Genomic DNA, 23,036 nt, shown 5'->3' with positions numbered 1-23,036 from the left:
ACACGTTCCAGCACCTTGCCTCTGAGACCTCAATATCGCCGATAAGAAGACTTGGTTAACTGGTCATCTTTTTATCAACCTGGTTGCCATAAAGATGTATCAATCGAGGGTTTGTAGCTGAGTTCCCGCATGAGCAACAAGTTTTCCCTATTCAAGACTACATAACGCGATATGAAGGTAGGAAAAGAAGTGTTGGGCATCACGACGCCTTGGCTCGCCATACTTAAGCGACATATCAGATCCACTGAACATAAGAAGGTCTACTTGAGCATAGAGTTGCCTGTAGGATTACTAATCGAGCACAGCACTCCCGACAACTTCCCAAACCGGTTAGACCCTCCTCTCCGTTGACCTTCCTATTTAGGCTTGGCCACATCCATGCCCTCATTTTTATACTCACGTAGTCGTGTTATAAAAGAGGATACCCTCCTTGTCGAATACACGCGATGGATATGAGTCCTTGCTTTGTGCAGATAGGGAAATGTCTCGCTACTTCACAGAGCAAGACAAAACGCCAGGTGAGGGCCCCGGAGTGATGTCTTCCTCTCCTGCCCAACTATCGCCCGATATGCACCGTCGACAGCCCTCGTCACCGCCACTGGATGCAGCTACGATAGAGAGATTAGGGCGAGAACGACCTCCGGCATTCTCGAGTATTTGGTCTGAGATGGCTTTTTGCTTTTCCATCATTATGTGTCAAGTTCTGGCGGTACGACCGTACCCCCGGTGTCCGTTGCATAGCCTTTGAGATGTCTGACATGCAGTCGATTTAGGAGTACTACATTTCCGGCTCAAATGTCCTTCTTCCAACTCTCCTTGAAGAATTGAATATTCCCCCGGCACTTTCAATCTGGCCGTCTACCGCTCTCTCCCTCGCGGTGACGTCTACCCTGCTTATCAATGGCCGCCTCGCGGACATGTACGGCGGGTTCATTATGTACTTTGGGGGAATGGTGTGGCTGGCTATCACCTCCCTCGTTGCCGGATTCTCTCACAATTGGATGATGTTGTTTGTGTTTCGTGGTTTGCAGGGGCTGGGCTTAGCTTCCTTCTTACCCTCCAGCATCATGATCCTCGGGAAGGTCTATCGCCCTGGGCCGCGCAAGAACCTTGTCTTCAGTGTATATGGTGCCTGCGCGGCCCTGGGATTCTTTGCTGGGATTTTTTTTTCGGGCCTCGCAGGCAGCTTCCTCACCTGGCGCTGGTACTTCTATATCGGCTCGATACTGTCTGCCATCACGGCTCTTTCGTCATACTTCTCCATTCCAAATGATTATTCCGCCACGAGAGCGTCGTCAAAGGCTTCAATGGACTGGATCGGGGGAACATTGCTTGTTCCCGGGGTTTTACTATTTGTCTTTGCGATCGCGGATAGCGCGCACGCGCCGCAGCAGTGGCAATCACCGTACATCCTCGTCTGTCTCATCCTCGGCGCTGTCATCTTAGGTGCATTCGTCTACGTCGAGGGCTGGGTGGCCGATAAGCCTCTGCTGCCCGGAGATTTGTTTTCTGTAAAGTACATGAAGCCAATCGTGATCAGTCTGCTGCTCATGTACGGCAGCCTGGGGATTTTCCTTCTTTATGCTGCTCTCTAGTATGTCCTCACCCAACCCCAAGCTTCATCTCCATATCGCCTATCTACGCATCTGCTAACTCCACATCAACAGCATGGAAGGTATAATGGGCGCATCCCCACTTCAAGTCGTCGCCTGGACGACCCCCATGGCTGTAGGGGGCCTCATAATTTCGATAGTCGGAGGCCACATCCTACATAGCCTTAGTGGAACGCTTCTCATGATTCTTTCGGGCCTGGGATACTTAGGCTCAGGCCTTCTCTTTGCATTGATTCCCAGAGGAGGCAACTACTGGGCCTTCGTGTTCCCGGCCATGATCTGCGGGACAATTGGCATCGACATCAGCTTCAACGTGACCAATATCTTCATCACGACGAATATGCCCGGGGAGCGCCAGGGGCTGGCCGGGGCACTCATCAACTGCACCCTGCATATGGGCATCGCCGTCATGTTGGCCTTCGCGGACCTCATTCAGGTCTACACGGAGGAGTACCTGAACACCAAAGAGAGTTATCAGGCTATTTTCTGGTTCCAGGTTGGACTTTCAGGGCTAGCCTTGGTCCTAATCGCACTTTTTGTCCGGATCGAGCGCGCCAAGAGTGACCTGACGGTTGATGAGAAGCGGAGGTTGCAGATGGAGCAGGAGGGTATTTTAGAGGATCCTTGATCCCGTTGATGAATATAACGTGCGGATGATGATGGGATCTTGGGAAGCGTGTCAGCATGATATAATGGCCTAATCTCGCATTTCTTACATCTATCTTCCCTGTATATAATGATTCGATATAGCATTCCGACAAGAAAGCTCCTTGCAGGGAGGTGAGGAGCAAAGGATCTTTCGGGTTAGAAATAGAATCAGAAAGAGCTTAGACCATTCGAGAAATGTACAATAACGTACGGTAGTATAAATAAGAGCACCTGAGAATAGCTTTCAATGAACGCGATTTGGTCTCGTTCAGGGATGCGCCGCGGCAGCTTTGTCCTTCCATTCTAACCCTAATCGGACGGACTGTATACTCTTCTCTTCAACGAATTCGGCCCAGCCCCAACTCCACAAAAGTTGCTATGTATGTAATAAAGTATAGGTGGTGGGCTTTTCGTCCTTTTTCTTCTTCGATGTGATTATCGTTTAGAGAAATGTCCGACCACCATCGGATAGTCGCAGATGAACGGAGTACAGTGTAGATTAAGGTTCGAGGGCAGAAATAGGAGAAATGCGAGAGGAAAGCTTTCGCGCAGGAAGCAGTATGTGAAATTCTGACTGAACACATATGACATACGAGCCCAATGTGAGCGATTACGTCCGATAAGGGGTTATTTGTGCTACTAGTCGAATTACTCCTCACTCATATGATGGGTATCACGCTGGTTGCTGTCTTTGGCTAAGATTAATCTGATATGAACCGCGTATCAAATATGACGTCAACTTAATTTGACAGTGAAGTGAGTTATACTCGATGGAGATTATGCAAAATCTGATACCGGTAGAGCTACTTCCCTGGAAGATCCCTTCATTTCTAGTATAAATTTGAGACGGGGACGGAGGACGAGTGGGAGCAAGGTGGGTGGAGTCCTGGAGATGCTTTAACACTTGAGAGGGTCATGAACACCAATGTGACCTGTGCCATGACCAATTTTCTCCAGTTTGCATTAGAGGCTGATTGCCCCGTTCCGGATTGAAAAATATGGATATGATTTTTTGATGCCATTTCTCGGGAAGTCTAGGTAAGCTCAGTCAATTTCTATCTGCGGTTTGATAACATCTCAAGAAAACTTATGGAACGAAAAATACATTCTGCTTACAAGGGTAATTTGCAGTATGATGACTGACTCTTCATTTACAGGCTACTATTACTGCTTTATTCGATCATGCCTTGCTATAGGGACTATCCAGGGCCAGCTGAGCTGACATGCAAGAGCTTTTTGTTATCATTCCACACCGGTGGGTCATTTTCCTAACATGTTGAAAATCATCCAATACGGATGTACCATCAAGGATTGTCCAGATCGGCATCAATAGTAGAAACAATTGCCTTGTAAATTGATCAAGTTTCTCATTGACACGTAAGATGTAGATTTAAAGAGTATTTAAGCGGGTGAGATCCCCCAATAGGCAGCAACACACCCACAGACTCTCTGTCATGGTTGAAGTTCTTTGTTACCATCACCACTTCCAGATATCGTAAGAGAGTATTTGTTTGCTCGAGTCGAATCTGGACGAGTGCATGAGTGTTGCAATTCATGAGACAGATGCAGGCCATTGTTTGCAGAATGCGCTTGATGATTGCCTGGAAAATGTAGCTGATACCCCTAACGATGCCCAAGCATGCTCTGAAACATATGGTGTTTATGACAGCGCGAAGCAAAACATATCAACATGTCAAACCATCCAGGGACTTGAAGTTTGGATTCTCTTTCCGGCTAAGCAAGCAATTTAAAATCAGCCGACTATCTGAGGGTAAGGTGAGGGAGAGAGAAACACGCCGTGGTGCGGATCAGTCGGTTTTAAGTTGACATTTGTTCTCGGAGGACTGTTGGTGCAAAATCCTGCGTGTGAGTGAGTTGAAAATCATGGTAAATCTTGTGATTTCTTCAATCCAGCAGATTGATCCACTAGAGTCGATTCCTACATATCCTATGGTACCGGTAGTCGGGTGCCATCCGAGGAATCTTACCCCGCATCCGTGATTCGGATTGAGGATCCGAGGACCCGAGATTGTGTAACTATGCATCAATATAAATTGCATGTTCCATCCATTCACACCTCCCTGATTTGGGTTCGTCTAATCATTCTCCTTGCCAGTTATAAAGACATCATAGCTCTTGATAATGTCCAACCCAAGACTGCAAGTCGACCCCGAGCTTTACCCGATCCCCTCTACCAGACACTCTCCCAACTCCCCCTTTCCCGTGATCGTCTAACGGGGCGTCCTTCTTGATCGTAATCCAACCGGTGCCTTGGAAGCCATAGAGACATCTGAATGGGTCCACGGAGGTCACTGGAAAATCGGTGGCGAGAAGGTCGCCGCGACACCTCATTATCACGGCACGACCCACGAAGCCTACACCGTTCTCCGGGGAAGTGGAACCTATCTTCTCGGCCGGTCTACGTTGGACCCTGAGACAGATTGGAACGGGAACCCCGTGGGCATGAAGTTTGTCGCTAGAGCAGGAGATGTCTTTGTCTTTCCGGTACGTAGTTTCAATCTACTCTCTTGGTAAGAATTTATGTCTCAAGATGGGGTGGACAGCAGGCTGGAGTCACGCACTACGTGACTGAAACGGAGGATGAGTATGAAATTATCGGGTTCTATTCCTTGGTGAGAGGCAAATCGGCCTTCATTCCCCGGCTGCAGACTAACTAGTGGTAGAACGACCGAAATTCGAGAGAGAATCCGTATGATATGGAATATGCCTTAGAATCGGTCGAAGAAACGGAGAAAAAGCGGGTGTTGTGCAGGCAAGTGCCGGTTCCACTCCACGATCCGATCTACGGTACGGAAGGGATTCCGAGGATCTGGCGAGAGGAGTGAGAGCATGCTGACCATATGTCACAATTATTTAACACAACATAACCATCTGCACCAAGATCTTGTTACCCAGGAACACTCGCTGGTGTGCGTTTTATCTTCATGGCTACCAATCACATTCTCGAAGGAGAACCAAGGCATTGTACTCGTAGCCCCCGAGATCTCTAATTACCAGGAGGGCGGCTCGACCAGGCATAAGACAACATGTAATCAAACACGAGATCCTAAGGTCAACAACCAGATAAGTAAAGCCTTTACGCAGACAGTTTGGACTTGTGAAATGAGGGTCAAGCGGTGGAGGTTCGTATTCGAGCTGGGTCTGAAACAATTGCGGGGGCCGAAGGATTGGGAATGCGCGCCTAAATTACCCAACTACTAATCATCATTTTCTGTTCTAGGCATTAGCTTCAGGGTTCAGAGTGAAATGTGCCGTGCTCTCGGGAAATGAAACATGCGTCAGCAGTATTGTTGATTTTGTCTCACAATGTGGTTTCTCAACGGGCATTGCAGTCTATGTACAGTATAAAGCAAGGGGATCCCATGGCTCTCACATGCAATAGAACATACATTTCAGAACCACAAACATGTTATCTATATTACTAATTCTGGGCCTGAGTGCCGTCACCAACGCACATGTCGCCGCCTGGGCGAAAGGGATGTACTGTCTGAACGGCACCTCCGGCACTGACGATCCCAACACCAACACGGCCGTCAACCCCTTATACATGCTCGATCAATCCGACTGGTGGTTCCAGCATGACCGTGGCTGCGACAGCTTTCCTCCAGCAGACGGCGACTTCCTCGAGCTTCCTGCCAATGGGCAAATTACTGTGGAGCTGGCACACAACCGCGCGCAAACGACGCTCTCGTACAATGGCCAATACGCGGGCGAGTGGCCCGACGGCAATGAGCATCCTGAAGACTGGTCGGGTCCCGGGAACCCGCCTGACTGTATCCAAGATGACGGGGCGATGCACACGCAGAACCAATCCATGGCCGCGGGGACGGCGTTCGCGATCAGCTATCAGAGCGACTTGACCCAGGTGACGATGGAGAACCTTGTTGTGTTTAGTGTTTCAGAGCAGTAATCATCCAGTCGCATTTCGAGAAGGAAATAAAGTGACTAATATGTTTGATGAAGCACCCCGTGGAAGAGACTGGCGACGTACGACGTACCGGATCTTCCTACCTGTCCGTCTGCAGGCTGCACCTGCGCTTGGCTTTGGGTAAGACTCACATACATACATGCTTCCTCGCTAGACAAGTCGATTAACAATTAGTCATAGGTTCCCAACGGTTGCGGACAACCTAACATGTGAGCTGCACAGACCCTCCCTTGTGAACCAAGGACTAACGTGTTCCAGGTACATGCACGGTTTCAAATGCACCGTGACGGGAGCCAGCTCGACCAAGACTGTTGCTGCGGCACAAGCTCCTGTCTACTGCGGTGACGACTCATCGAAATGTGTCAAGGGCGCCAAGCAGATGATCGCATGGAACCGTCAGTACTCGATCCGTTGCGTTGCTGCCTCATTGCTGACAAGAAGGTTCTACAGAGAAATCCGGTAACAATGTGGAAACCTCAGGTGGGATCAGTCCCGCGTACAGCAGCGTGTTGGGGTGGGAGAATGGTAAGATCATTTCGCGCATCAAAGAAACATTTGACTGACCACAAACCACACGCAGGTGCTCAAAATGATATTTTCAACTAGACATTCAAACCCCTGGGTGATCACTTCGACGCAGGCTGAGTCCAGGCTTTTTGTATTATATCTTCGTCAATGATTGAGTCTTTTGGATTGTGGCATTCTGAATTTAACTGTAGCATACACCCTCTGTCGGAGACGAGTCTTATCATTGATCCCGTCACAATCCTTTCTAGAGACTGTAGCATGAGAAAGATCTGTGATGGCTGTCAACATTGTCGAGAGCGAAGATTTCGTCTGTTCTCATCAGAGTAGCATGGTCATATTGGTAGACTACGGCATCACAGAACCCGTCGAGCCACGGAGAGAATATGATTCCAGGTTTTGCGGTCGGAACTCCTCGTGGTCCGTCTGGGACACACGACTCCGTGATACTAGCCAGGCATTATCCATGGGAGCCACCTCAAAAGTGACGTGATGCACGAAACTCACTGCCAAATACGAGAGGCCTTTTTAAAGTGGTAACTTTCCATCTGCCTGAGTCCGCTATTAGGGACTCCCCTGCTGTCGATGAGCTCTCTGACAAGTGATTTTCATAGCGCCAAAGCTAGCTTGTAGCTTATCTAGCTCAAAGCGACAGACCTGGGATTGGCATGTCTGCCAATACGATATGCTCAGTGTTCGCGGCGTTGACGTAGGGCATCACGGCTTCTCCCAGCCAGAAGGATCAGTCGCAAATCAGATTGTTGGACAGTAGCAGGAAGCCCTAAGCTAATTGGATCGATTACAGCAGCTCGTCTACAACTATGGTTTCGTAGCACCCAAACGATCGTTAAGGCCTTACAGGCAGGCAAATGAACGACAGAACTCCTTAGCATCAGATAAGATGAAATGTGACGGAATCTCTCATTCCTGAATGCGCGATAAGCCCCGCGGGTCGTGGAGATAAGCTCGAGGATCCGTGGCTATCCGATTGGCCATGACATGAACCTACCGCCATCGCGACCGGGCAGGATCACTCATCGACGTCACGGGGATGAATCTTCCAATACTCGTCCAACTCTTTATCGCTCAGACCGGGGACAGCATCGTAGTGAGTGAGTGGCGCAAGAGGAATGCCCAGCTCCTCGAATTTTGCAAGGCGTTTCTTGGTCAGCTCGTGAGTCTTGTTTACACTGTACACCTTGACGCGGTGCGCGGAAGACGTGACGTGCAACCCCCAGTTCCAGGTCTGACGGATTCCGATAGGTTCAGTGTTGAGGGCGTTATCCCATGTTCTCACAACAAGCTCGATCCATCCTTCTACATCGCAGGGAATATCGATCTCCCATGTTCGCCACGTCCATTTGCCCTTTTTGGACAGGCGCTCTTCGGGGACCGCGTACCAAGTGAAACCGCCGTCTGCTGATAGCTCGACACGCTCTGGCCAGCGTCCACCGCCACTGTAGGCCCATCCCTTGCATGCGATTGACCCGTTGTGGAAGATAACTTGGTGCTGCCAGGGTGACATGATCGCCGAACTGACAGGCATCTCCTGGATCTGAATCCCGTCAATCGGGCGCTGGTTGTACTTGCCGACCTGCTGGTTGAAGTAGAGATATTCACGGCTTTGAACTGGAGCAATTGAAGCATTTTCGATTGCCTTGATTCTGTAAAGCCATTTGACTGACCTGGCCCCTATGTAACCGGCAACCATGACCCGTAAGGGGTACCCGTGGATTTTCGGGAGAGGTTCACCATTCATCTCCCAGGCGAGCATGACTTCATTGGCCTTGACCTTAGACCAGGGCACGCTGACCACGTAGTTCATCACCTCCAAGTCCTTGACGTACGTTTCCGCGCCATATAATTCGAGATGTTTGGCCCCGTCGATCAACCCCCCGCAATCCTTGATGACCTTCTTCAAGCTGATACCGACATATCTGGCCGTTCCAATGGCTCCTTCAGCCCAAGGAGCTTGTGGGACCTCGTCCCCTTGACCAGGATATAGAGTTATCTGTTCGATTCGACGAGTTCCGGAGCATTGCATGGTGATAGTTTTCTCCATGCGCGAGAACCGAGTCTCGTCCATCAGTTCGTCCAGGGTGTATGTCTTTGGGTTTTTGACTAGTCCGTCCAGCTTGAGTTCAAACTTATCCTTATCGATAAGCGGAATACCACCGTGGTTGCGCACGAAATGCAAAGGATTCGGAGTGATGGGCTTCGACGTCACCAACCGCTTGGGCGGCTCTCCGTTGTACGGGAACTGCAACAGATGCAGCATATCAGGATGCTTCTCCCTCAGGACCGTCTCCCATGAGTCATTGGCCACGGTTGTCAGCTCGCCGCCGATGGCAGCATGCCAGGCTTTGAAGTCGTCTCCTGACAGCACGGGGTTGGTGCCGGGAATTGGTCCGAATTGGTAGTCCGGACAATCCGGAAAGGTCTGAGACGTAAGGATCTTATGCGCCTTGGCCTTCTTCTCTGGGTAATCTTCCCATTCCACGTATCTAGCGATGAATAAGCTGCATGGTAAAGGTGGATTCAGTGGGTGAAATTACATACCCAACCCAGCCCTCCCGCTCCCGAGCGAACAGTTCATCGCGATCTCCAACCGCCTCAAGTGCTTTCCTGTCCTGCTTGACCTTGGCAGGTGGGCGAGGATATATATGGATGGTCTCCTTGCCGGTCTGGTCGAGGATGGGCAGCTTGTGGCCCGCCATGCCCTGCTCAATCATCCACTCATCGGGACGATTTTTGGTATCTGATTTCTGGCTGATTTCCATCGTGAGGGTGTTTTTGCTTGAGGTACAGAGCCAATTCAACGTGCTGAAAGAGTGGTAGGGCTGAAGGTTCGCCGAGGAGGTGCGTTATCTCTTTATCTACTCGTAATGGAGGAGGGGCAAGTCGATCAGTCAGATTCGGGAATTGGTGATTGTCCAATGACATCTCCCAATCCCGTCCAGGTGGCTGTCTCATCGGATAAGGCGGAGTCAATCACATTGACTTCTCGTATTTCTCCCCGACCGGACTTCCTGGGCTGGCTTGCAGGGGTTGAGAGAGGACAAAGCCACATACCTAATGCATATTCCACCTGCTTGCACAAGACAACAGTCCCAACATGGCACCTTTAGAGTGCTCCATGCATTTTGCTACCATAAGATGGCCTGTGAATGTCTCAAATGATAGCCTATTAGGATCCTGGTTGCAAATGATAGGGCAACGCACCTCGTGTCCGACACCAACACGTCATACGAGTGCGCCGTGGTTGCATCGCTCCGTAATCCCACCAATCAATGCGGCTCAATTACTCCCCTATGTGCAGAGGTGAGAAGCACAAACTGGTGCACCTAGTGGCCGTCAACTTACAGGTTCTGCCATGGAACGAACGTTGAGGGAAGTGGGGGGAGATCATCCAAAGCGCCACTCGGCCCAAACTCATCCGGCAATTCCGAGCCTAGACCCTGTTTCGCATTCGCCCAGGCATGTCAACACCACCTGCAACGTCCTGAAGTTATGAGCTCATCAAACCTTGTCGCATCGTCTCTGCCGCTGATAGTGTTTTAAATAGCTTCTTTCAGACATTGGCGATCTTCGGCCCCGTGCCAGAACCCTTGTCAAGCTATTATGCAGCTGATGCGACCGTGTGAGTTGACCTTAATTGGAAGCCTGAGGCAGGGCGCGTCGGAGGCCCATCTGGCAGAGTGGTCGCTACCGCTTTAATTGTCCCTATCGTTGTACAGCCTCTTTTACTCTTGTGCTCAGGAATTTTGGACTCGTTCAGGTTTCTGACAAGTACACAATCTAGTCAAGACCTTCGACCGAAAGAAGCATATTGCCTGTGACGTGCAGCCTGAACAGCACAAGGTACTCCGAGTTTATACCGAGGTCAGGGGAGTACAGAATGAGTGCAATCTGCACGATACTCTCGGTTTCTTACTACGTATTGATGAGTGTAGTCTTATCGGGCAAGATCTTCCTCTACATTCATGGTCGAGAGTGTATGGAAGCTGCGGAGCGCCGGCAGTGTACCGCAATATATTCTACCCACAGGGCGCTTCAACCGAGAACCCTCAGATCGTCATAGACTTTGCTTCTTCTCCACCACAGACTCTGGATACGGCGATAGGAAAAGTACAAGTACCCGGCTGATGCATCTAGTGAAACAAATACGTCCGACAAAGGGATGAAGAAATTTAGTATACCTTGGCGAGGTGGCGTGGTGAAACATCGGAAATCAGCTGCAGTTTCTGGCAGCAGACTCCGACTCCTAAACAGGTATGAAGACCGGCATATTGCATTGCTGACTCATCCAGGGTCTTTATGCAAAGGCACTACTTTTGTACGAACGTGTAAATCGTTCTGTAATTTATCCCGATATGAATGTACTGTACATCTTTACCATCTTCGAACTTAAGCAGTCACTCCACTCGGTGATCCCCAATCTACAAGATACAACTCTACTTGGACTTCAAAATTGAACCTCAGAAGAATTTTCGATTGAACAGCAAGCTGCGAATAAAGTAATAGTGAGAAGAAGTGCCGGATCTAGCCCAGCTTCGAAGGAAAGTAGAAAGAAGGTACACAGAGCACTTTATACATGGGCTTGGCGAGGGTTAGTCATCGACAGAAAGCGAAGCGAGTCATGTGACGAGTAAGATTGCTGGCATCACTTGTCCATGTCCCACCAGGACATGTGCCATAGACAAATACGCCCTTGTTCCATGAATTTTTGCAGAGCGTCAGCTGCTTAGACGTGGCCAACACCGGCGTTGGCCATGGTCCAGGCGGCAATGTTGGTAGGTGCCTTGGCAGGGGCGATGTTCTTGCCCTGGAACTTGCTGAGGATGCTGGTGTCGGAGCCGCTCATGGAGCCGGAGGATCCGAAAGCGTTAAGCTGGCAAGAACGGCCAAGGTAGGACTGGCACAGCTTGTTGGTGTTGGCGTCGGGGGAGCTGAACAGGGCGCCCTGATAGGGAGACTCAACCACGGTGTCGACGTTCTGGAAAACGTTACCCTCAGCCAGGACGTAGCCACCCTGGCCAATCTCGAAAGCGTGGCCCTCAATGTTGTGGAAGAGGTTGTTAACCTATCAAATTTTTTAGTGGGATCCCGGATTCCGTAGCTTCGCGGATACTTACGGCGTGAAGAAGGGTGTTGCTCTGAACCTTGGGCATACGACCGGACAAGTAGTAGAAGTAGTTGCCCATCATCGTGATCATGTCGTTAGATCCATCGAGATAGATTCCCCAGTAGTGGTGACCGTTACAAGTGGCAGAGTAGTCGGAGCGGCCGTCGATCAAGTTGTAGGAGATGGTGACGCGGTTATCGGCCTGGGTACCGAGGACAATGTGCTGACGAGCGATACGGGCAGTGGTAACGTGATCAATCCAGACGAGATCAGCGTTGTTAAGGGTGATAGCATCACCGCCCCAAACGTACTTAGGGTTGATATCAGTGATGGCGATGTTCCTGATCTGTGTCAATGGGGGGGTCAATGCAAGTAGTCTGAGTGGTGGACTCACTGGATAATGATGTTCTTGGCGCCGCTGACCATGCGGATACCCTTTCCTTTGATACCTCCGGCAGAGCCCTTGCCGACAAGACTCTTGTTCGAGTTGACGGTGATACCGAGGACACCGGCCTTGTCACTGCGCCACCTTGTCAATATTTGACCCCTCAACGGACACAACGAGGTCAATAGACTTACTAGGTGATGGAAGAGACCTTGGGAGCGTTAGGCTCGTAGTTGTTGCACCAGTTGTCCTTGTTAATGGCCTGTTGGCACGTGCTGCCCGTACCCCACGGACTGCAACCGCTGGTGGTCTCGGTACCCTCAGTTCCAGTGAAGTCGAAGCTGTATGCAGATGGTTGGTTAGTCATGTTGCTCATGGACCGTCTTGAGGGATGAATGACTTACATCTTGTCGAGGACAATGACACGGGGCTGGCTGTCGCCCAAGTACGAGACCAGCTCGTCATTGGTCTTGGGGTAGACCTCAGCGGCGCTACCACCACCGGTCACACCCTTAGCAAAACCCTGGGCGGCACCAACGACACCAGCGTTGACGCTGTTCGCGAAGACAGCCGCGGCGGCGGCGAAAAGAGTTGTGTACTTCATGATAAGAAGATGAAAAGAGTGTAAAGGAAAGACAATGAATGAATGAGGATAAAGAAGAAAAAGAGAGTGGTTTGATGGTTGGAATGAGCAAGACAAGTTCATATCTTATATAGAGAACCCTGGGTGTCCTGGTGGAGTTGAAGGAAAACCCCTGTCTGCACCTGAGACAAGCTTACCCAATTCATCAAGGAACTGGAGCCAGGCGCCGAACGTTGGACCCGTTCGCCCATTGCAGCAGAGTAGAACCGGAGGTCCATCTGCAATGGGACATGCTCCACCCTGAGCAGATTCGGGGTTCTTGGCAGCACCCACACAGGCCAATTGTTTGGTCAGGAACAGGATACTATCCCCGTTCCACCGGACTTTGATCCCTTCTAGAAACCGTCCCTTGGCAGGACCGGTTCTATAGCATCGTTAGCATGAGTGAAAATGGATCCAATGAATGAGGCTTTTTCTTTGCTCCACCCGCAATTTCACGGCACCCTACGATAAGAGGTCAAGTTTGGGTACTGAAGAGTGCCCACCAAAAGCTTACAGGTGAAGATCGGAGGAACATGGAAAGCTTGGTTTTAGATGGACGAGCTGGATTCATACGACTGAGCGCTCGTGAAGTAATCGAGAATGAGGACTGTACGAGCTTACGAGGGAGTACGGAGAGGGGGTTGCTGCCTGCAGACCCTGACCGCAACGCTCGGACCCAATCGCTTTCCGCTGCTGCCGAACACCGCGACGGTCACGTGGGCCGTCTAGACCTAATCACATCTCACGTGAATTTTAATGCAGCAGTCCTGCCAAGCCTCTTTTGTCTCACCTCAATATCTGCTAAAAATCTTGGTAGGAGCACTACCGTATGATCAAATAGATTGAATTCCCACGAGGTTTAGAGATACCAAGACTCTGAGTATCAACCGGCTAAGACATTTTGGTCGCTGGAACCTGTACGCTGCGATTCCATTAGCGGATAAAAGCTGTTGAGTATGAAGTACCGATGCAGCCAAGTATAATTCATCTTGTCGTAAGGGTTCTCTGCTGATTTGAGTCCCCGCTGCTGGATGAAAAGATGGCGCTCCTCCGAGTCATGGTGGCTGAGGCCTCCGGGGACGCCACTACACAGTCGCTGAGCACGATTGTCACCTTTCTATGCTTCACTATGTTACGATGTCAACTGAGCCGTCCTCTCGATCGTCGAGCGTCTTCCATTGATAAGATATTACAGACGTCTAGTAGCTTCATCAAGTGTGTCATGAATGAGTGCACTTATCTACCTGAAGTTTACAAGTTGCACCGAGCTGTGGGTGGCAAAGTATGATTCCTAATCCGAGCCCCTGAAGTTCACCACCGTGTGGGACTCTACTACGATATACTCCCATTCTGCCGGAGCCGGAGCCTAGACATCCGTTGAGCAGAACGCTCCAACGATGAGGTTATCTCTGTTACCTCAATACTCCCAAGCATGGTTCTAAGCAAGCGAGGCAGTGGGGCACCTCTCTAAGCACCTTTCCCAGCATTTTGCCCCGGCATTGTTCCAAGTAAGCGAGGTACACAGCGCCTGTCAACAAGCCATCCTTTGGCAGAAGGCAATCTACCGGTAGATAATCATCTCGCCCTCGTTACATGGGACTTATTAAGTAGGTAAGCATGTAGGAAGAAGCAGATATCTAACGGATCGCTTCAACTATGAATGTATGAAGCTCAACCAGCCACTGCCAAGAGAGCATAGGAGAATGCGCCCGTTCGTTTGATTCAGCCTCAAGGTATTCAGGAGCTCAGCTTCTACCTATTGATCACCTCATCAACAATTTATGTTTTGGGATTACAAGAATCAATGATTTGTAATTCAATAGACTTCAGGTTGCAGGATCCACACCAACCCGGGGCAAGGGTCCAAGCCACATTCCCCCCTGCGCCCATTCACGTGTCCAATGCATGGTTTTGAAGAGTCATTCCATGGAATGTGTGCTTCTATGTTTAACAGAGGTGCGCCTAATCGACCTGCTAAATTGGGTGGGTATAGCTTGTCTCTTTTCCTGGAACTTTTTTTGGGGGGGCCTGCGGTGGTAGTATCGGGTACAGTACTTAGTGTTCCAACATCTCGTACTATTTACCTTCGTTTCACCGGACCATCACTTGAGCCTGGTTTCATCTCTCACAATATTATATCAGTCTCTGCCGAGTTTGATCTCAGTCAAGGCTTCCTATCAAATATTGCTGCAGTCCCTAGATAAGATCCTCTGTTACCTGCATTCAGGATCTCACGATCGCAAGGTCAAACAATACCTCGAAAAAGCCACACAAGGTCTTGTCTTTGATTGATCACTCACTGAGCACAGACTAACATCGGGCTAGAGTCCATCGAGCATGTCCTCCAGAATGCACTACGACCCATAATCACAACTGAAATCCACAATCCATGGACAACATTCATATATGAAGGACTCAGACCGTCGACGACGCTGTAGGATATGCGCCCGCCACACTTTCTCGAGCCAGCTACCCTTGAAATCGAGATTGGACCAAGAAGAGTCTGAAGAACCACATTGAACGAACCCACCCGGGTGCTTTGTTCTCCGGCAATGCGATCGATTTATTGTGGAAGTGTTTCTACCTCTTCGCCCATTATCCGTTACCATGCGAGTTCAACAACAAGACAGCCAACGAGAAAGTTGACGCAGATGCCTTTCGACGAGCAGTAGCCTTGCTCGTGCACCGAGGTGCCGAGCTTTAAGGAGTACAAGGGGCAGGAGATTATTTTTGGCGACATGATAAGTTGTTCTTTCACAGGGCTAATTTTGACAGGTGACGGCGGCCCGGTGGTCTTGCCTTAGGCTGCCAGCTCACCGCCCACCCGGCTGCCTTAGGTGGAAGATGCTTGGATTCTGACTACGTTTCTCAAAGGCGTCATCAACAGGGTGCTGAGGAGTATCAATCATCTGGAGAGGACAGAGTTATGATTCGCTTTCGAGTCACCAAATCATTGCCAGTCTGTCCTGGATGATGCTATAGATGTGCTGGTTACGATAGAGCCATATTCTGTGAACCTAGCTCCGTCACCAGCTCAGCTGGAAGCGGCTGCGAGGAGGCTTCTCGCAGAGGGCCCATCAAACACCACATACCGACTTAGTCAGACGAAGCTCTCGACTTTGCTCTTCTTACTGCTCCGACTGCGGATTTTAAATGCCAAATGGGGTCGGAATTACGACGCTGAGTCGTTCGCGGATGAGGATCCAGCGGATAGAGAGTTGACCAACGCGATGGCTGCAAGACTCATCGGCAGTGATGAGGTAGATATGGACAAGGCTTTGGATATGATGATGGATGCGTTGGTGAGCGGTTCGCTACCCATCCATCAACTAGGATGCCAACAAAAGCAGCCTAATCTTATGTCACGTGTTCATCAACCATGGACAACTCTTTTTCAGCCTCTGATGTCGAATGATGACGTTAAGTTCGAAAACCCGTCAAAGATATGCTATCGCGGTTTTTTTGGCCGCCGTTTGTTAGTTTGTTCCCCTGCCTGAGGCATCAACACTTGTAGGTCTGTGGGATAGACACATCAATTATGAAAGACTCGAGACGTCTGATGACGAGATGTCTTATCATTGCCGAGTCTTTGATCACCTCTACACAAGCTCAGATTCTCACCTTATCTTGGCCACGAATCTTCATGATCCGCATGCTCCAGCAACCGTGATAGGAGCCTTCATCACCAGTCTCTTGTGTGCAGCGTCCGACAGCAGCAGCGGAACCCGAAGCTGCAAGACTGGAGACGCACACCTTTCTCTTCCAGCTACGCCAGACTTCCGACTGATCCGATGGCGAAAACCGCACACGCTCTTGAAGACCATAATCAAGACTAATTACGAGCTTACCTCGCCCCAAGCCGTAGGTGCAGAGAGCGGGCAACAGACGTGCATGAAACGGTAATATATTGGGGACTCAAAGGAAGCACTGATAGACTGCTTATCGATCCATAAGGGAGGTCGGTGGCCTTGCATGGCTCTAAGTGTCTAAACACTACAGCTGTGGCAGGATATAAAGAGGTAACGAGGCGTGACAGCAGAGGTGAGGATTCGGAGGTCGCCGTGCAGCGTTCCAGAGTTCTTATGTTCGCAGTGGTCTAGCTATAACTAAAGGCTATAAGCATCAAGCTTTACCATCAGAGTCATCGAGGTTAAAACAGTCGATATTCCGTACTAAATGTAACTCGCAAATCTTGTTCAAATTCTCTGCGTCGCTCTCCCCTCCCCCGCCGGCGCGCTCAGCTTATATATACCGGTCCCAGAATAGTGCTGCACCAGCCAACACTGCCATGGAGGTTTCAAAAGCCGCTACCGGCCTCCAGTTGCCGCCATTGCGATACATGACCCACGCAGCCACCAGACGAGAGGGTATCGAAGAGACCATGATCAGAGTATCGCGCTGGTATGTCGAAATGAGATAGTATGTGCCAAGCGCAAGAGAGGTCAAGCTAAGAGAACAATTAGTGTAATTCGGAACTTGAATTGCAGGATACAAAGACCGACCCAATGCATTGAACCGCGCCTTCGGGAGTTCCGGTCAAAGATGAGCCTTCGAAGTGGGCGACCGATGATGGAAACAGGATAGAGTAAAATGCGTTTCCTAAAAGAAAAACGCCCTGGGCAGCGAACACAGCGCTCGAGACGCCGCCCATGCGGAGACCAAGATTGTGGAAAAACATGATCGAATTACTTTGAGGTTTGGTGTATATGGTAATCTGAGTCAGTGAGCTTATGCTTGGGTGCGAGAGGCTTACTATTTTTATGGCAGGGGGTTCGTGGGGCCCGGGCTTTCCGGTTCGCTCCGATCAGCCGCCGAGTCTAAGCGTCGCTGCGGCCCCTCGGGAAAACTTTCATGCGATCGTTACTAAACGTCTTGGCAAGGGGGGAAGAGAAGTGTAAGGAAGAATCAGAGAAAAGAAACAGAATGAGCAAAGCAGTAGCTCAAGTAAGATGGTGCTCTGATATAAGGGGACCATGATACCTGTGGGAGATGCATCCAGATATCCTACGAACTCAGGCCAGCAGACTCTCTTCAGTGACAAAAAGAGACGTATCAGAATTCAGATTGAATCACTTAAGCCTTAAGCACTGTTCCACATGCATGTAGAATGGGGAAGTGAGGTTGGCATGACCAGGATCAGTGCACCTGGACTCAAAATACAGTTATGGAAACAAGTGGAGTGACTCGTAAGTACAGAAGATTCAGCCATAGACAAAGAAAACAAAGAGCGAGATTCGAAGTACGTGCCGGAGAGTCAACCCAGGTTTTCGTCGGCCTACTCGATGCGAATGTGCCCGTACTCATCGAGATCGTCATAAGATTCAATCAGAACCTCTTTGGCAGGCTCTTTGAACAAGAATCCACCCTCGTCATTGTCATAGAAGGCGCTGAACCTGCACTGACGCTTGTCTTCCTAGCACATGATTCGGTCGAGCCTTAGCCCTTTCGCTTCTTCATAAGTCACTCTGCAAGCTCGAAGGATGACAGAGAGTCTGAAGCGGGCTTCAGCTTACCGGAAGTAAATCGAGAGAGATTTCTTTCACCGAAACTAAGTCGCACGGTGGCAAAACAATGGGTGTAAATCAGGTTGCGCAGCTCGCCAGAAAGTAGCAAGAGCCGACTCGAACATTCAACAGGAGCGCTCACAAAATTGTCCTTTGTTGAGCTGTCCATGATGACGTTCACAACTGTTGTCTTTAGGGTGGGAGAGTTGAAGAAGGAAGGTCGGACGGGAGGAATAATGGATGGGCACAAGTTGAGGCTGTATGTTCTTTCGAGGTTGTTTGCTGTCGTGCTACATCGAGAATGTAACATGAGCTTGACTTTTCAATTCCATATAACCAAATAAAGCGGCGCGAAGGGAATAGAAGCCTGGTATCCATACTCAGATGCACATCCTTCCTAGACGTAATCGTCTCGCTCGAGATGTAAGTTTTTATGATCTCATTACTAATACGATAGTATGTTTAGGTGGTGGAGACTTGCTAAGGTGATGTCCACGTAAGCATACTCGATCCAACGTGGCTCGATTCATGGAAAGAAAGGGAGCAGATTTTAATAAATCACAGGAAATTCCAGTCTCAAGATCCAGTTCTACGCACGATTCGATCCCTGTCGACGAATCTGCGCCGCCACCTTGATAGGCTGCATAACCCAGTTCTGCCTAAAGTCCCAGGAATCATCGCCCTGGGAAATGAACCAGACCACTTCAAACCCTAGAACGTTGGCATCATCCGGAAAGGCAAACTTGGAGATCTTATCGGCGTCCGCGTTCCCAATATAGAACGTATCGCTCTCGGAAACAATGACCCGGTGACCGCGGCGGAGGACCTCTTGCGTGACGCCTGAATGCCAAGTCTGAATGATCCAGTCTGTCGCCAGATCAATCTGCTTTCCCGGATCGGTGAGGGGGTCGTCCTAGACGATAGCAGACTTGTTGGGGCGGAGACACCGGAGCCAGTGCAGATAATTCGCAAAGAGTCGGTTATCATCGTCCGATCCCCAGATATATGCGACTTCATCGGCCCCGAAGTGATGGTAGTGCGGGGACTGGAAGTACTGGTCTACCGTGGTGACTAAATCTGCGATGTAGGCGTGGAGTTGGGCATTGCGGATGTCGAGTTGGGCAACCAGGTGTTGGAGGTCGGGTGTGAGTGCCCACGACTAGTTCTCTTCTCCAGAGACCCCTGTTCATTTGACTCAGCGAGCTGTCCTGTACTTTGAAAGGGTTTCTCGAATGCATGGATGACGATTTCTTCTGGCTCTGACACATACCATATATCACTATGACCGGGCATGTCTGTTTCCGGATAGACCTGGATGGCCAGACTCTGGGCATAGTTGACGACCGTCTGGATATCCGAAGGTGTATAGTAATCCCGAGTGTGGCTGTACCGTATGCTCGTGTCCGTCAGACCCCGATCAGCCGGCCAGTGAAGGGGGAAGCTCTCTGCATCGTAAATATGCCAATGGAAGACGTTGAAGCGGTGTTCGTGTAGTACGGTCAATAGGTCGAGAATCGCATTGACTGGGAAGAACTTCCGGCCAGTGTCGAGCATGAAACCCCTGTGAGGGTAGAGATCGGAGTCTTCATCCATGCAATCGACCATATCGTATAATTAGGGTTATGTAGCCTAAAGACGGGAAGAGAGGGCGGACACGCACCTTTATTTAGCCTGTGGCAACACAGCTAGCTATATCAGTGGTATACGTACAGCACGGCAATACCCACAGTAATACATACTGTAATACACACTGTAATACATACGGCATCACATACAGTACGTGCAACCTGGAGATAGTCATGCAGCGCAGTTACTCCGCACCGCACACCGCACCTACCGCAGAACTCTATAATAACCGGGATGTTCGGGACAGTACAGTACACACATTCCTCATTATGACGATATTCAATGCAAACTGTCCAAACATTCGGCAAGGAGCCCCAAGAATTCCGGCCTTCCCCTATTGCATCAAACATTCATTAATCAAACGCAGATATATCCATCTCTATCCACCCCGCGTTTTACCCCACTTGATATTATCCTGCTTCCACATCGAGTATAACGGAATGACAATGCTAAACATGGCTATCATTGGGAAAAAGGGCTCATAGAAGGGAACGTACTTCCAATCATTGCAGAGCACGCACAGGACAACCGGCAACAGACAGAACGCCAGCAGGATCGCCCACGCGTAGGGGGTGAGCAGGATGGAGATCATGGCTACGACGACGCCGGCCGGCAGAGCGAGCGGCAAGATGAAGACCATGAAGAGCTCCCAGCCAATGACAAACAGCAGCCGCAGCCGGCTCCAGAGGGAGGCTTCGAAGGGCAGGACGCTAAGATGCGCGAAGTGGCAGTGGATCAGGGAGTTCGTCCATCGGTGTCGCTGGTCCAGCAGCACCGACAGGGAGTCCGGCACGTTGGTGGCGCAGATGGCCGCTGCGAAATATCGCAGGCGGCAGTCCGACCCAAAGTAGCGAATGACCAGGGTGGACAGGTAGCGGTCTTCCCCGATGGAGAGGAGATTGTGTTCATGGAGAGTCTTTTCGTAACTGCCTGCGTAGTCTTTCAGAATGCCTGGCAGCAGGATCGCTGGCTGATTGTCAGGCCACTTGAGCCGATAGATGGTGAAGCATCCGCTGAGCACTAGGACATTACTGCAGACGCTCTCCACTGCTTTGAGAACGGCGTGCGTCAGCCAGTATTCGAAGACCTGACTGCAGGTCACCAAGTTGCTGAAAGGGTTGCTGTCGCTGGTGTAGCCACAGACCCCGATCAGCGTCGGGTCTTTCTGGAGTTGGTGGACAAGGTATGAGATTCCCGTGGGACGAACTTCGGTGTCCAAATCGACGACGAGCATGTACATAGCCTCCTCCGGGTTGATGTTGAGACAGATTCGCATTTTGTTCTCCATATACGCGAACAGCGAGTTCCCGAATCCGCGGTAGTTGACGTAGTGGAAAAAGTTGTACACCAGGAGCTGCGAATCCCGTTTGCCCCGATTCCCAGGCTTGGGCTGGTCCCGCTCATCTGCGCGCCCAACCTTGACAACAATCACATAGGGTACATCGCGGAAGTAACCTGTACAACAAAATGCAAGGTTCTCCGACGCACCTTTTATATCAAAGGAGGTGTAGGGCCGGGCATTGTCATCGATCCCAGCCTCCAAATCAGCTTGATGGTTGAAGATATCTTCCAGCAAGATCCGGTACGTTGGCTTCTGGCCGGGAGCGGCTACCGTTCCATCTGTCACAATGAAAAGCAGTTTGCGTTTCTTCTCATAGGTGGAATCGATGCAAGAGTCAATGGTCTTGCGAAGAACGGACTCGTCTTCGTTGTAACAGGGCACATGCATGACCAGTAAAGCGTCATGCTCTTCGAAAGCCCGGCTAGTGTAGCGAACACGAGCCGCGCAGACCGCAACCAGGAGCGTGAAAACAGCTCCCATGCCCATACAAGTATAGATAACCGGGCGCACCACCTGGCAGAAGGAGCTCTGGCTCGGAATCGTGCCAAGGCGTATTTTCAGGACGCAGCTGGCCAGGGGCTGGATAACGAAACAGTAGCTGAGAAAACCGTAAATGACTGCGACCAGGAGGCAAAACAGCACCTTCTGTCGGAAGACGAGACGACGCCTGAGGTCGTTCATCTTGCACACATTCTTGGTAAACCAGGAAGGGACGAAAAAGGTCAAGCAGCGCGCCAGCCATATCCATGATTGTCGATATACTCCGGGCTTAATGTGCTCGGCAGTGCGCTGAGACGTCTCCCAGGCTTTGAAAGCCGCCACCTGCGCCTCAAGGGTCTTCTCACGGATTTTCCCGAGGAACCTCTGCGTTTTGGACCTTCGCTCCTGCTGAGGCGGGTGGAAAGCCGCAGGCGGCGGACACACCTCGGCCGCCAATTCCCCATCGGTGCCGGTGAGGACTGTTAACTTTTCAGGACACTCGGATTGAATTTCGACAATGGTGGGAGTAGGATCTGAGGGAGCCGCGGGGATGTCAGCATCATTTGGGGTTGCCCGCTGGCTTTCTCCCAGCTGGGAGTCTTTCAGCAATTCGGACATCACGGACGGCAAAAAAGCCCCGAAAAGTCGAGCAGAAGGACTTGTAACTTAAAGTCCCTCTGAGAGTTGGTCCGCGGCCTAGGACACCTTATATACCACGATGCCATAGCTATGCGCCCAAGTGAAGCGTGAGTGTCGCCCCCAAAAATCAACACGGAAAGTCTAGACATGATAAAAAATCATTGCCTCTCGTAGATCGGGGGCTAGACTCCTCGTTTACCGTGCCTTCGACGTTGCTGACTTGGTGAGGCGTTCTTGAACGGTGACAACGGCGTACCCAGGCGATTGGTTCCCGGGAGTAACCCGGGGTTGGCTGAAACAATCTCTAATCACCACTAGGTGAACACACTCTCTGGACTATACGGGAATCTGATACCTGTTTCCTTGACAAAGTGAACAGCCCTTCTGAGCTCCGCCTCAGAGTCGTAGCGTCGTGGGTCTCTGCCCACAACTAGCAGATCTGCAGAACAATGAAGATGTGCAGAGGAAGACAGTCTATCGAGATCGCAATAACCACCCGGTAGAGTTAGAAGTGGACCTTGCCACTTCTCCTGCCGCCTCCTGTACGGTCAATGAACAGGAATAGACCCGCCCAA

At 50.4% G+C, this 23,036-nt stretch overlaps 8 protein-coding genes across 8 annotated transcripts; 3 read left to right on the top strand and 5 right to left on the bottom strand.

Moving 5' to 3' along the window:
• Window positions 1–568: 568 nt before the first annotated feature.
• BO86DRAFT_322158 (putative MFS multidrug transporter) lies at window positions 569–2,241 on the top strand (the record flags this gene model as incomplete). The annotated part of the gene is made up of 3 exons (XM_025668378.1): window positions 569–709; window positions 774–1,594; window positions 1,668–2,241. The coding sequence occupies 3 exons, from the start codon at window positions 569–571 to the stop codon at window positions 2,239–2,241; spliced, it is 1,536 nt and encodes a 511-aa protein (XP_025523745.1).
• Window positions 2,242–4,403: 2,162 nt separating this feature from the next.
• BO86DRAFT_422017 (uncharacterized protein) lies at window positions 4,404–5,107 on the top strand (the record flags this gene model as incomplete). The annotated part of the gene is made up of 4 exons (XM_025675315.1): window positions 4,404–4,490; window positions 4,548–4,766; window positions 4,829–4,894; window positions 4,946–5,107. 4 exons carry the CDS (start codon window positions 4,404–4,406, stop codon window positions 5,105–5,107), a joined length of 534 nt encoding a protein of 177 aa, XP_025523744.1.
• Window positions 5,108–5,688: 581 nt separating this feature from the next.
• Window positions 5,689–6,816, top strand: BO86DRAFT_412763 (lignocellulolytic auxiliary activity family 14 protein; the record flags this gene model as incomplete). Its single annotated transcript, XM_025674678.1, has 6 exons — window positions 5,689–6,188; window positions 6,246–6,330; window positions 6,391–6,419; window positions 6,469–6,605; window positions 6,661–6,735; window positions 6,791–6,816. 6 exons carry the CDS (start codon window positions 5,689–5,691, stop codon window positions 6,814–6,816), a joined length of 852 nt encoding a protein of 283 aa, XP_025523743.1.
• A 680-nt stretch (window positions 6,817–7,496) lies between these two features.
• BO86DRAFT_203548 (sulfite oxidase) lies at window positions 7,497–9,682 on the bottom strand. Its single transcript, XM_025666763.1, has 2 exons — window positions 9,295–9,682; window positions 7,497–9,239 (listed from the first exon to the last, which is right to left on the bottom strand). Exons 1-2 carry the CDS (start codon window positions 9,513–9,515, stop codon window positions 7,766–7,768), a joined length of 1,695 nt encoding a protein of 564 aa, XP_025523742.1. The 5' UTR covers window positions 9,516–9,682; the 3' UTR covers window positions 7,497–7,765.
• A 1,797-nt stretch (window positions 9,683–11,479) lies between these two features.
• BO86DRAFT_322134 (polysaccharide lyase family 1 protein) lies at window positions 11,480–12,849 on the bottom strand (the record flags this gene model as incomplete). The annotated part of the gene is made up of 5 exons (XM_025668376.1): window positions 11,480–11,818; window positions 11,871–12,201; window positions 12,255–12,380; window positions 12,440–12,586; window positions 12,650–12,849. 5 exons carry the CDS (start codon window positions 12,847–12,849, stop codon window positions 11,480–11,482), a joined length of 1,143 nt encoding a protein of 380 aa, XP_025523741.1.
• Window positions 12,850–17,019: 4,170 nt separating this feature from the next.
• Window positions 17,020–17,597, bottom strand: BO86DRAFT_392253 (uncharacterized protein). The gene is made up of 2 exons (XM_025672766.1): window positions 17,373–17,597; window positions 17,020–17,317 (listed from the first exon to the last, which is right to left on the bottom strand). The coding sequence occupies exons 1-2, from the start codon at window positions 17,546–17,548 to the stop codon at window positions 17,113–17,115; spliced, it is 381 nt and encodes a 126-aa protein (XP_025523740.1). The 5' UTR covers window positions 17,549–17,597; the 3' UTR covers window positions 17,020–17,112.
• Window positions 17,598–18,963: 1,366 nt separating this feature from the next.
• Window positions 18,964–19,967, bottom strand: BO86DRAFT_422012 (putative beta-hexosaminidase; the record flags this gene model as incomplete). Its single annotated transcript, XM_025675314.1, has 3 exons — window positions 18,964–19,260; window positions 19,294–19,533; window positions 19,620–19,967. 3 exons carry the CDS (start codon window positions 19,965–19,967, stop codon window positions 18,964–18,966), a joined length of 885 nt encoding a protein of 294 aa, XP_025523739.1.
• Window positions 19,968–20,466: 499 nt separating this feature from the next.
• BO86DRAFT_275090 (uncharacterized protein) lies at window positions 20,467–22,026 on the bottom strand (the record flags this gene model as incomplete). The annotated part of the gene is made up of 1 exon (XM_025667259.1): window positions 20,467–22,026. A coding segment is annotated over one exon (1,560 nt), but the record flags the coding sequence as incomplete, so codon positions are not given.
• Between the last annotated feature and the right edge of the window lie 1,010 nt (window positions 22,027–23,036).

This window comes from Aspergillus japonicus (genome assembly GCF_003184785.1).
Source record: "Aspergillus japonicus CBS 114.51 unplaced genomic scaffold BO86scaffold_66, whole genome shotgun sequence".
In the NCBI taxonomy this organism is placed as follows: Eukaryota; Fungi; Ascomycota; class Eurotiomycetes; order Eurotiales; family Aspergillaceae; genus Aspergillus; species Aspergillus japonicus.
The sequence above is the reverse complement of the archived record's forward strand: the minus strand, read 5'-3'. Positions and strand labels throughout refer to the sequence as shown.

Bases quoted from the DNA above. Each gene is read 5' to 3' on its own strand.
- BO86DRAFT_392253 (XM_025672766.1), bottom strand. From the start codon at position 17,548: ATGTTTTTCCACAATCTTGGTCTCCGCATGGGCGGCGTCTCGAGCGCT. The intron at 17,318-17,372 runs GTCGGTCTTTGT...TTGTTCTCTTAG, and splicing joins GGCGCGGTTCAATGCATTGG to CTTGACCTCTCTTGCGCTTG.
- BO86DRAFT_203548 (XM_025666763.1), bottom strand. From the start codon at position 9,515: ATGGAAATCAGCCAGAAATCAGATACCAAAAATCGTCCCGATGAGTGG. The intron at 9,240-9,294 runs GTATGTAATTTC...ATTCATCGCTAG, and splicing joins GAGCGGGAGGGCTGGGTTGG to ATACGTGGAATGGGAAGATT.